The sequence below is a fragment of the Podarcis cretensis genome, assembly GCF_951804945.1.
Source record: "Podarcis cretensis genome assembly, chromosome: 1".
NCBI lineage: Eukaryota > Metazoa > Chordata > Lepidosauria > Squamata > Lacertidae > Podarcis > Podarcis cretensis.
In genome coordinates, this window is record NC_137170.1 from 3,460,679 (window position 1) to 3,473,388 (window position 12,710).

Consider the following 12,710-nt stretch of genomic DNA (forward strand, 5'->3'; position numbering starts at 1 on the left):
TAAAATTCTTAAAACACAGGGAACCAGGCAGAGGGCCTTCTCAGTAGTGGTGCATGCCCTGTGGAACGCCCTTCCATCAGATCTCAAAGAAAGAAACAATTATCTGACATATAGAAGATATCTGAAGGCAGCCCTGCTTAGGGAAGTTTCTAATGACTGGTGTTTTAATGTATTTTTAATCTTTTGTTGGGAAACCCAGCCAGATGGGCGGGGTAGAAATAATAAATTATTAGTATTATAAATTATTATTCTGCCTTCCACAGGAGGCCCAAGTTTCATGCCTCCCACCTGTTATTAAATTATAAGAAGAGCCCTGTATTTGTCGTTTAGTCGTGTCCGACTCTTCGTGACCCCCTGGACCAGAGCACTCCAGGCACTCCTGTCTTCCACTGCCCTCCATCTTTCCCAACATCAGGGTCTTTTCCAGGGAGTCTTCTCTTCTCATGAAGTGGCCAAAGTTTTGGAGCCTCAGCTTCAGGATCTGTCCTTCCAGTGAGCACTCAGGGCTGATTTCCTTCAGAATGGATCAGTTTGATCTTCTTGCAGTCCATGGGACTCTCAAGAGTCTCCTCCAGCACCAGAATTCAAAAGCATCAATTCTTCAGTGATCAGCCTTCTTTATGGTCCAGCTCTCACTTCCACACATCACATACAACAGATTTAGATATCCAAGACAAAATTAGATCGATGAAGTTGGACGCTATACCACCATCTGCGGCTAGAGGGCGATAACTGGCTGTTATAGCCTCCCCGGAAGATACTGTAGTAGAGCCGGCAGAAGACCATAGAGTTGCTTTCTACCCTTTCTCCATCTCTATGGAATTAGACGTCGCTTATCCCACGGGCGGGTTCGCGCTGGGGGTCCTGAGGGAAGTTGTGGCGTCTACGTGATCCGCCTGCTGCGCTCTGCCCCACCCCACTTGGGTTTCTGAGGGCGAGAAGAGAGCAGCGAAGTTCGCGCAACAACTCTAGGGAAAAGAAACGGATCGGGGGGGCAGAGATTGGGAGACGGCTTTTCATCAGGCAGGCAGCGCTGAGGACAGCCGCGCGCTGTTGCGTCAGTATGGAAGCGACCGGATGAGGAAGGCCCGCTTTGTGTGTTGGTTTGATGATTCCCTTCCCGGCGGCGGGATGCGCGCGCAGGAGGCGGGAAAGGCGCTCGGTCGCCTTGGCGGTTTGTTGGCGGCGCCTGAGGCGGCGGGCGGGCGGAGATGCGTCTGCCGTGCGAGGTGTCGGTGTCGAGCCGCCTGCTCCCCTCGGCGGGGCTGCGAGGACCGGGCCGCGGCGCCAGGGCTGTGGTGGCCCTCGGGAAGCCGCCCGGAGGAGGGGGAGTCTGGCTCCAGGTCAGCACCGCCCGACACCGCCCGGGGGCCAAGTACCAGGTCAGGCGGCAGGCAGGCCGCGACACGGCCCTTCCCCCCCCTCCCTCTCTCTCCTCGCAGGGGCCTCCTCGGTGGTGGCTCCTCGCTCCTGGGAAGCCCCACGGGAGGCTCGCCTTATCCCGTTCCTTATAAAAGTATTTTGAATAATTTATTAGTACTACGTCGTAGCAATGGGGTGGGGGGACCCCACTGCACGCCCAGCGCCCCCCAGTATAAATGGCAGGAGGGGAGAGGGCTCTTGGTTGGCCACAGTGAGAAGAGGTTTTTTTGGGGGGGGGGACCCCACTGCACGCCCAGCGCCCCCCAGTATAAATGGCAGGAGGGGAGAGGGCTCTTGGTTGGCCACAGTGAGAAGAGGTTTTTTTTGGGGGGGGACCCCATTGCACACCCAGCGCCCCCCAGTATAAATGGCAGGAGGGGAGAGGGCTCTTGGTTGGCCACAGTGAGAAGAGGTGTTTTGGGGGGGGGGCCCATTGCACGTCCAGCGCCCCCCAGTATAAATGGCAGGAGGGGAGAGGGCTCTTGGTTGGCCACAGTGAGAAGAGGTTTTTTTTGGGGGGGGACCCCATTGCACACCCAGCGCCCCCCAGTATAAATGGCAGGAGAGGAGAGGGCTCTTGGTTGGCCACAGTGAGAAGAGGTTTTTTTTGGGGGGGGACCCCATTGCACACCCAGCGCCCCCCAGTATAAATGGCAGGAGGGGAGAGGGCTCTTGGTTGGCCACAGTGAGAAGAGGTGTTTTTTTTTGGGGGGGGGACCCCATTGCACACCCAGCGCCCCCCAGTATAAATGGCAGGAGGGGAGAGGGCTCTTGGTTGGCCACAGTGAGAAGAGGTTTTTTTTTGGGGGGGACCCCATTGCACACCCAGCGCCCCCCAGTATAAATGGCAGGAGGGGAGAGGGCTCTTGGTTGGCCACAGTGAGAAGAGGTGTTTTTTTTTGGGGGGGGACCCCATTGCATGTCCAGCGCCCTTTCTTCCCGTGCAAAGAAGGGAAAGCAAATGAAAGAAGGAAATAAAAGAGAGCAAGGAATCGCCTCTCTCCCCTCCTAAGGCAAGCTGCCTTTCTAATCAGGCCTTTGACTTTTCACTGTCTTGTGGTCTAAGTCATTTAGAGGGGTTGGGGGGGGGCTTTTAATGTATTTTCCTCCCTCCCCCTCCCGGGTTTTAACATACGTATGGTTTGTCTTTTTCTGTTGGTGCCCCAGGGAAGAGACTAACGAATTTAATAGTGTCTATTTTTATTTTTATTCATTAAAATTCTATATTGCCCTTCATCGGAGGATCACATGTTAGCTTAAACTATAAAAACACAAAAATACATAACATAGTAACAGACAAAAACAGTAACACCTCCCTACATGCATGTGCACGCACACACAGTTGAAAAGGCTTTAATTAGGTTAACTAGGTTTAATTATTTCCCTTTTCTTCCCTCCCCCTCCCCTTTTATGAAGATTACCCGCTCTGAGACCCCACAGCTAATTCTCCCCTGGCCTCCTCGGCGGCCCAAGTAGGTCTAATTCAGCCAGCTAGCCCTGGTGACCATCTAATGCATATTAGATGGATTTCCCCCAAATTGATTCTTGAACTTTGAATTTTATTGTTATTCATATTTTTATACTGTATTTTATGCTGCTTCTACAATTAAGTGTTTTAAATTTGTTGTTAGCCACCCTGAGCCTGGTTTTCTGAAACGGGAAGGACGGGGTTTAAATTAAAAATTATTACTTTTTTATTATTATTATAAAGGCCTGGGAGAAGAGGAATGTTTTTGCCTGGTGCCTAAAGATATGTAAAAAGGGGCCAGGTCAGCGTCCCTGGGCAGAGCATTCCTCAAGCAAGGAGCCACCACAGAAAAACCCTGTTGTTGTGTTGCCGCCCTCCAGACCTCTCATGAAGGAGGAGCACGAAGAAGGGCCTTCAGATCGTGATTGCAGGGTCTGGGTCCATTCCCATGGGGAGAGGCAGCCCTTGAGCTTTTACGGTCCTAATAATAATAATAATAATAATAATAATAATAATAATAATAATAAATTACTATTATTTATTATTTATACCCCACCCATCTGGCTGAGTTTCCCCAGCCACTCTGGGCGGCTCCCAATCAAGTGTTAAAAACAGTACAGCGTTAAATATTAAAAACTTCCCTGAACAGGGCTGCCTTCAGATGTCTTTTAAAGATTGGATAGCTGCTTATTTCCTTCACATCTGGTGGGAGGGCATTCCACAGGGCAGGCGCCACCACCGAGAAGGCCCTCTGCCTGGTTCCCTGTAACTTGGCTTCTCGCAGTGAGGGAACTGCCAGAAGACCTTCAGAGCTGGACCTCAAACGTTCTTCGGGCAGAACGTTGGGGGTGGAGACGCTCCTTCAGGTATTCTGGACCCAGGCCGTTTAGGGCTTTCAAGGTCAGCACCAACACTTTGAATTGTGCTCGGAAACATACTGGGAGCCAATGCAGATCTCTCAGGACCGGTGTTATGTGGTCCCGGCAGATAATAGCTTGGATGCTTTCAAAGAGGATTGGGCAAAGGCATAGAGGAGAGGGTATTAACAGATACTAGCCACGATGGCTGTGCTCTGCCCTCCACAGATGGAGATGGCATGCTTCCGAATACCAGTTGCTGGAGACTGCAAGAGGGAAGACTGGTATTGTGCTTGGGTCTTAACTTCCTCTGGTGAGCATCTGATTGGCCACTGTGAGAGGAGGATTTTGGGCTAGATGGGCCACTGGACTGATGACCCAGGAAGCTCTTCTTAAGTTCTTATGAGCCTCTTGCCCAGAACTGCCAGCAGTCCCTCCTCATGTAATGAGGACCAAGACGAGGGTGCCATTCATTTATTTTGGCTGTCAACAAGCATCCTCAGCAGAGCCTGGCTGCCTCACCGTGGCCAAGCAGGTGCCTATGGGAAGCCTGCAAGCTGGACCTAGGGAATAATAGAGGCCAACTCCCATCGTGCCCTGCCTGTAAGCTTCTATAATAATAATAATAATAATTTAAAATTTACACCCCGCCCATCTGGCTGATTTTCCCCAGCCACTCTGGGCGGCTCCCAATCAAATGTTAAAAACAGTACAGCATTAAATATTAAAAACTTCCCTAAACAGGGCTGCCTTCAGATGTCTTTTAAAGATAGGATAGATGCTTATTTCCTTCCCATCTGAAGGGAGGGTGTTCCACAAGGCGGGCGCCACCACCGAGAAGGCCCTCTGCCTGGTTCCCTGTAACCTCACTTCTCGCAGTAATGGAACCCCCATAAGGCCCTCGGCACTGGATCTCAATGTCCGGGCTGAACGATGAGGGTGGAGACGCTCCTTCAGGTATACTGGTATTCTAAGGGCATGGCTGTCAACTTTTCCCTTTTCTTGCGAGGAATCCTATTCGGAATAAGGGAATTTCCCTTTAAAAAGGGGAAACGTTGACAGCTGTGTCTAAGGGTCACCTGGTTGGCCCCTGAGGGAGAAAGCTACAGTGAGGGCTGCTGGAGCATTGGAGAATGTACTCTTTAGTAGTTACTTGGATTTATCTGTAGCTTTGATCAGAACATGTGGGTCCCTTAAGAGGCAGAGAACAGAAGCAAAGAGCGACATGGCAACAGCCACGTTAGCAAAGCTGGAGGACGTGCCCAAGAAAAGGGGCAGCAAAAAATTATCAGGCTTGAAGTCCCCAGATACTCAAGGTGAAGTACTTCCTGGAGCTGAAGAACTAGATTAGGACACTGAAATCGGATACTAATTCCACTAATGAATTGGCAGTTACTTGGCCACTGTGTAAAATGCTTTAAAAATTACAGATAATGTGCTGTTTGGAAAGCAGAAGCCCTACCAAAGCTGCTTTTGTCAAATATTAGCTTTGTATATTCAGCGGCCTCTGTCTTCCTGCTCTGAACTTCTTTCCAGTAGCACCTTAAAGACCAACTAAGTTAGTACTTGGTATGAGCTTTCGTGTGCATGCACACTTCTTCAGATACACTGAAACAGAAGTCACCAGACTTCTGTTTCAGACTTCTGGTGACTTCTGTTTCAGTGTATCTGAAGAAGTGTGCATGCACACGAAAGCTCATACCAAGTACTAACTTAGTTGGTCTTTAAGGTGCTACTGGAAGGAATTTTTTTATTTTGTTTTGACTATGGCAGACCAACACGGCTACCTATCTGTAACTGCTCTGAACTTGTTCTTTCAGTCCTTATCACCTTGGTCCTGGTTTAAAAAGCCATGGGGCAGATCTGGGATATTGCAGTGGTGAATAGGGAACAGTGGAGGGTTAAGGTGCCCTTTGCTCCAGGGGAGTGGGAAGTTGTGCCACCAATATTTTAAGAAGAGCTTTGCTGAATCAGGCTCAGCTTTCGGACACTGGCCAATCGCAGGGGGCTTTATTAAAATGAACAGATTGTGAATCCCTTCCCACATTTTTAAAGCTGGAATATCTGGTTGGCAATTTGAACATGAAGCTTGTTTTTTGGTTCTCAGCAGGGAATGTTTACTTACAGGCTCATGGCCCTATTGTGCTCTTTTCCTTTTGAAAACAGCTGAGAGAGAACATAGAACAGCTCTTTACTAAGTTCGTGGAGGAAGGAAAAGCCACCGTACGGCTGAAGGAGCCAGCCGTGGACATCTGTCTCAGCAAGGTATGGCGTCAGGCCAGGGGCAGCAGATGGTCTTCTAACTGCGTGTTCTCACTTGCCAAATTAGGATGGTATCTAGGTAGCCCTTCTTGGATGACAGAAAATGACATGCACCCTCCCCAACCTCGAACCTGTCTCTGCTGAAATGATTAAATTTGGGGTTGATTCACAGGAGTTTGGATGCAGCAGGAAGCTCGTTAGCTTCTCCTTTGATCTTCCAAGGTTAAGAAATAGCGGTTGGGAGCTTTGTGACGTCTTGGCCATCTCACAGTGAAGAAATAAAAATGCATCGTAATGTATGTGCTTCATTGATTTTTAAGCAGAGGTTGGATGGCCATCTGTCATGTATGATCTAGTTGAGATTCTGGCATCGCAGGGGCTTGGATTAGAGGACCCTTGAGGTCCCTTCCAAGTCTACAATTCTATGATTCTACTTGTTTAAGTTATGTAGATATCATATAATATATATATATAGCTATCTATCTATCTATCTATCTCTCTATCTATATTAAATACATAACTGCCAGTTGCTGGGGACCAGGAGTGGGGAGAGTGCTGTTCCTCTCGGGTCCTGCTTGTGGGTTTCCCACAGGCATCTAGTTAGCCACTGTGAGAACAGGATGCTGGACTAGATGGGCCATTGGGGCTTATGGTCCCCATATATACAGTGGTGCCTCGCAAGACGAAAAGAATCCGTTCCGCGAGTCTCTTCGTCTAGCGGTTTTTTCGTCTTGCGAAGTAAGCCCATTGACGGATTAGCGGCTTTTAGCGGCTTAGCGGATAAGCGGCTTAGCGGCTTAGAAAAAGGGGGGGGGACCCGCAGGAACTCGCAAGACATTTTCGTCTTGCGAAGCAAGCCCATAGGGAAATTCGTTTTGCGAAGCACCTCCAAAACGGAAAACTCTTTCGTCTAGCGAGTTTTCCGTCTTGCGAGGCATTCGTCTTGCGGGGCACCACTGTATTTCATTTCTTAAGTTAGTGAACAGATTGGGAGAGATATCTTGCCACTTAAAATACCTTTCATCAATGTTGATTCTGGCTGGCAAGTTTTATATTTGCATCATTTTAGAAATGAAGTAGATAAGAGATTTTCTCGTTGTTTTGAGAACGATTTTTAAGTTTAAGCTTTGTGCTTCAGAACAATGCAGGTTTTGGTTTGTAGGACCAGATTATTCATGAAAGTTGTACAGTGTGGCAATGCTGAAGCTTTCTTCTGCTGTCTCAATAGTTAGTCCTGTTCTTACATGCCCCGCTTAATATTAGAGCAGTATTTGCCCAGCCTCCCTCGATGCCCCTGTTGACAATGTGGTTTGTTAATTGTGGCAGAGACAATGCTAGACAAAAATGCATTGTGCTTTCTTCCCCATTCGCTTTCCAAAGGCTGCCACCTGATCCTTTCCCACGTGTTGGTGTCATGGTTCAGAAAGTGCCAGCGCATTGACAAAAGTGCTGAATCTGCAAATGCTTATTATCTTGGTGTCCTGTTTGGCTGCAGGCAAATGTCGGCCACCTGAAGACTTTCCTCTCTGCAATGAAGCTGGCTGACCGAGGCACCAGTGAGGAAAGCTTACCACTGTCCACCTTGGCCCCTCCAAAAGCTTCTGAAGTTGAGAAGCCAAAGACAAAGATGACCATAACATCCAGGAAGGATTACCCTTTTGCCCAGAGCTTCCCGTACACTCTGGAGCAACTCCAGGCCTCTTACTGCAAATTACCCCGCATTGATACGTGCATACTTGGCCTGAAGCGTCTCCGGAAACTGGACTTGAGCCACAACCTCATCAGGAAGCTGCCAGTCACAATTGGGGATCTCGTGTCCCTCCAGGAGCTCAGCCTACAGGGCAACCTCCTGGAGTCCTTTGGCGCAGCCCTCTGCAATTCCACCCTCCGGAAGTCGCTCCAGTCTCTGGATCTCAGCCAGAACAAAATCAAAGCGCTTCCAGCCCAGTTCTGCCAGTTGCGGGAGCTCATTCACTTGAAGTTGGATGACAACGATCTGATCAGGCTGCCGTTCAAGATTGGTCAACTGAGCCAGCTCCGCTTCTTGTCCGTGGCTCGGAACAAGCTCCCCTTTTTACCCAACAGCTTTGGAAAACTCTCCCTCGAGAGCCTGGATTTATTTGGCAATCCTTTTGAGCAGCCCAATCCCCTTGCTCCTGACATACAGCTAAAAATACCACTGACTTTGTGGGAACATTCAGCTAGAGCAACGATCAATTACAGGTAAAGGGGTTTGGGGGGGGGCTCTGAGTGCCAGAAGTGGTGCATCCCTTTCCTTCCTATTGTTTCTTATAGTCAATAATCATATCAACGCTTCAGGACTTTTCCTAAAGTGTTAAGATTATTGTTGAGTGTAAGAAACAATTGTAACATGAAGGAAAAGTAGGTAAAGCTCATGCAAGAATTTCAGAAAGGCCTTAGGATGATGTGTTGATGTGCATTTGTGGGGTTTATTCTACAAATACAGTATTTAGTGACTTGCAGAAGATCCCGGATTCCCTGACGGTTCCAGGTAGGGTTGGGAAAGAGGCCTGGCTGGCATGGAAGCCTTGGAAGTCTCTGCAAGTCAGGGTAGACCTGAGCAGTTACGTTCTCAAACTGTGGACTGTGGGCCACAGGTCCCCTCCACTACTCCACCCACGTGGCCCATAGAAAGCTTTGGGATCTCTGTTCCGCAGCCCAGGACTTTCATAATACAGTGTTTGTTTTGGCAAGGATGCTGATGAGGAACCAAGTACATTAAGTGATCCTCTGAGACCTTCAGCAATCTTCCAGAGGTTTTCCAAAAGGGGGGGAAAAGGGCAATGTATTGTGTTCACAGTATTGAGCTAGAGGCACCAGACATCTGACTCACCGGGGCCCTGTATTTACACATAAATCAGAATGAATCTGTTACGGGTTTTCAGTAAGTTGTTGAGTTGGGTGTTTGGTAATTTCAGTAATGTAATTGGAATTGCCAAGCTCATTAGGCACTTGTAGCTATTGGGAGAAATTTCTCTTCAATCCCAAAATCGGTTTAGGTCTTAACCCTCTTGGCAGTGGCTGGAGGAACATTGCCGTAGATCCAGATCTTGTTTTTGTTTCTGCGCGAGAGGTTAAGCCACTATCCAGTATCACCCAGTGGGTTCTGTGGCTGAACTGAGTTGGCCTGCCTCTCCAGAAACCAGATCCTCTTCATTGCAGTGTAGTGGAATTGTGCAAGTTCACTGATGCTTGTTTGTGCAACAAGAACTTCCGGTATCTCACACCCTCAGTCACTGCCATCTAAGGCAGATGTTTACAGTTCTGTTGCATAATAGCAACAGAATTAACTTTGTGGCATGAGTAAGGCTATTGGTGTTTGGAAGGGAATTTGGCTTCCCAAGGTGTCAAGGCCAGAATCCAAGCAATGACACCATTGGATATGCATGCTTGAGGAGACTGGCCTTGTGTCTCTCAAAAATTGCCATTGTCCATGACAACACACTTCTTTAGAAACTGAGATTTACCAAAACAATTTATGATATGCTCTTTTTTTAAAAAAGTTGGGGTTTTTTAATGCCACTGATCATGCCTAAATAACATTAGCTTCAGAGATTGAGAACTGGTTGCTCTTCAGATATTGGACTCCTGCTCCCATCAGCCTTGTTAATCATCAGGGGTGATGGAATTTGTAGTCCTACAAAATCTGGAGGGCCATAGGTTCTCCAGCCCTGCTCTAGGTACTGCTGTTTTTTTTTTTTTTTTAAGTTAATATGCCAACAGTATCTTCTATAAACAATCAAAGTGAGAGATTTCCTTTGGGTCTGATTGGGGCAGGTGGAGTGTCTCTATTTGGAACTGCCTCCTTCCTCACTCCTGCTGCCCTCTGTTAGAGGGGTTTTTTCTTCTGGTGGCAGACGACAGAACAAGACCGGTGTAAAACACTCAAACAAAGGTTTTATTACAGCTATACAAAAACAACAAACACAAAGCATGTGGGTGTTCTCTCTCTGCAGGCAAATTCAAACTGCAGCTTCTTCTCCTTTTGTAGTCATCACCAGCTGTACCTAATCAGCCTAGAAAACCACTCCCAGAACTCACAGAAACAGTTCTTAAAGTTACAATCATCTTTTCTGTTTCTTTGCAGAATGACTCCTAACACCCTCCTGTCCCTGGCCTTGCAGACATTTGCATTTTTACAATACGTTTCAGCGTTCGGAGCACACACAACACTTTATCTCAGTTACAACCACCCCTTAAGATAGGCCTGAATACAGTATTTTTCGCCCCATAGGACGCACCTAGTTTTTTGGGGGGAAAATAAAGAAAAAAAATTATTTCCCCCCCAAGTGTGGGGCTAGGGCGGGGGAAGCCCGAGCTTCCCCCGACCCCAGCCCCCAGAACAGGCTGCTATCCGCAAGCCGTGGGAGAGCCGTGCGGCTCTCTCACGGCTAGCGGAGCGCTGCGTGAAGCCCAAAGCTTGGGGCGTGCTGAGCTCAGCGCGCCCCAAGCTTCTGGGTGCCGACAAGCCTGTGCCCACATACTGCATGATACCAAGACTGTGTTGCATAGACTTACAGTTTCCCCGGTTCACAGATTATTATTATTATTATTATTATTATTAAATGTCAACACACTTGCTTTGGGCCTCTTTTTCAGCACAGAAGTGTCAGCCTGTCTTCCCCAAGCCAGTGCCCTCCAGTTGATCTCCCATCAGCTCCAGTGAGCGTGGCTGTGCTGACCGGGGCTGAAGGACGTATTATTCCAGGCAGCTGGAGGCCACCAGGACGGGGGAAGGAAGACAAAATGGGTTTTACATCTTTAATAAAGCTACATTATTATTTTTACCAGCTAAGGAGATTCCAGGTTCAGCAGTATGAAGGTCTTGGATGGTCACTTTGGCTCAGAAGTGTGTTTGGGGTGCATACATTCAGTATGTTAATTTAAAATGCTTGCAGGCTTCTTTCCAAGACAGGCTTCCAGGCTCTATGAAACTGCTCAGCACGAACTGTATTCACATCCAGGCCTTGTTCTCTTTCACAGGCTCCCGTACAGCTGCCACGTCCTTCCTTCTCACCTCTGTCACGACCTGGACATGTCAAAGAGCTGTCACTGTGGGCAGGCCTGCCTAAGCAGCTTCATCCAGACAACCGTGACCATGAATCTCCACAGTGTGGCGCACACAGTTGTCCTTGTGGACAACATGGGGAGCACAGAGGCCCCCCTCCTCCGCTACTTCTGCTCTCTGACTTGCTACTCTCAGTTCCTGGACAGACATCTGCAAAGCATCCGATGACCTGAAACCGAAAACCACATGTGGTCTGAGAAGCCTCACTCAGCAACAGACGCTGTTTGATATCGAAAGCAATGCTGGGACACTAGGAAGCAGAGCCAAGAGATCAGTTGTCTCCCAGGCCTTTCCTTTTTTCATCATCCAGAAGGAGCAAGGGAGGCAGGCTTGCATTCTAAACAGAATGCAGTTTAGCAAAGGCTGCAGGTTCTTTATGAAACTCTCTTGCCTGCATAGATCAGGGAAGCTCCCTGCCTGAGAGTGGCAGGTTATGTTCAAGATGTGAATATCATATTCCCTCACCTTCTTGTTCATCGCTATGATTGAGCTGGAGGACTCTTCTTGTCGTGCCCCCAAGCAAGAACCTGATTTCCTTCTGTGCATTATAAGGACACTGTTCTACCTACAAAAATAGTTAGCTGTTTGTTATTTAAAGCAGAACATGTTCAAAGTGTGTCTAGAAGTTTGGCTTCAGTGGAGCCCTTCTGGATGGCATGGGACTTGTTCAGACAAGCTCCAGGTTATTTCATCAGTCTCCCAAAATCTGTTCCCTGAAATGGTGTTTGCTCTGAACAGGACAGTATTACTAGTTAACACAGAGTTTATGTTGATTTTTTAACGTTCATGCCATTGTCAAAAGGATGTTTGTCAGGTTCACACAACCTGTTGTGTTGGTATTGAAGAACCGATGCAAAAGTAACGTGCTTCAAAACAAAATATTGTGATGGCCAGTTCATCATATATTAAAATTTGTATGCAGGAACTGGTTTATCCTAGTACCAGATGCAGGCACAGAGTGTTTTGGGAATGGTGCCCACATGCAGAAATTGTAGTTTGAAAGGACAAGGGTATGTGATGCAAGAATGGGAAAGGATTGGGCCCCTGCTAGTCTGGATTTTGCCTGTAAAATGTGTGCTTTGTATGCAAGAATTATTATGGAGTGCATCATATGAAGCAAGTTTTGCATCAGTTAACTTCTGAAAGCCTCTTTTATTTCTTAAAAAGAATAAATAAATGCTTTAGAGTCTGAAATGGTGTGAAATGAGTCTTGCATTACTCTTAAATGGAGCTGGGCTTTAGAAACAACATCTCAAGAGTCTCCAGAATTCAAAAGCATAGATTCTTCGGCGACCAGCCTTCTTTATGGTCCAGGGATGGGCAAATCCATCTATTTCAGATTCACTTCTCATTTTCCCAAACTGAAGTTCAGTTCAGGTCTCTACACTTTGACAACAGCTTGAAAATTCATTGGGTTCTCAGTGCAAATCTCTCCTAACGCACACATTTGTATGCAATCTCCCCAACGTGCACTCCCCCTCCCAGCTATTTCCCCTAATATAAGGCATTTTGTATGTTATTTTCACCAATCTATTTGGGGTTGTTTTTTTTTGAAATTTCAAACCCTCATAACTCACAAACGGAATGAGATAAAAAAATTAAATTTTAGATT

The 12,710-nt window shown here is 47.5% G+C and overlaps 1 protein-coding gene across 3 annotated transcripts; it reads left to right on the top strand.

Annotated features, from left to right (window-relative positions):
• Positions 1-1,161: 1,161 nt before the first annotated feature.
• On the top strand, positions 1,162-12,292 carry LRR1 (leucine rich repeat protein 1). 3 transcript variants are annotated; one of them, XM_079955046.1, is made up of 4 exons: positions 1,168-1,382; positions 5,914-6,012; positions 7,505-8,232; positions 11,014-12,292. In XM_079955046.1, the coding sequence occupies exons 1-4, from the start codon at positions 1,212-1,214 to the stop codon at positions 11,264-11,266; spliced, it is 1,251 nt and encodes a 416-aa protein (XP_079811172.1). In that variant the 5' UTR covers positions 1,168-1,211; the 3' UTR covers positions 11,267-12,292. The 3 variants fall into 3 exon arrangements, with proteins under 3 accessions (XP_079811174.1, XP_079811172.1, XP_079811173.1); XM_079955047.1 differs by having other exon boundaries at positions 1,168-1,343; XM_079955048.1 differs by lacking the exon at positions 5,914-6,012 and having other exon boundaries at positions 1,162-1,382.
• The last annotated feature ends 418 nt before the right edge of the window (positions 12,293-12,710 follow it).

Bases quoted from the DNA above. Each gene is read 5' to 3' on its own strand.
- LRR1 (XM_079955046.1), top strand. From the start codon at position 1,212: ATGCGTCTGCCGTGCGAGGTGTCGGTGTCGAGCCGCCTGCTCCCCTCG. The intron at 1,383-5,913 runs GTCAGGCGGCAG...TTTTGAAAACAG, and splicing joins GCCCGGGGGCCAAGTACCAG to CTGAGAGAGAACATAGAACA. The intron at 8,233-11,013 runs GTAAAGGGGTTT...TCTCTTTCACAG, and splicing joins AGAGCAACGATCAATTACAG to GCTCCCGTACAGCTGCCACG.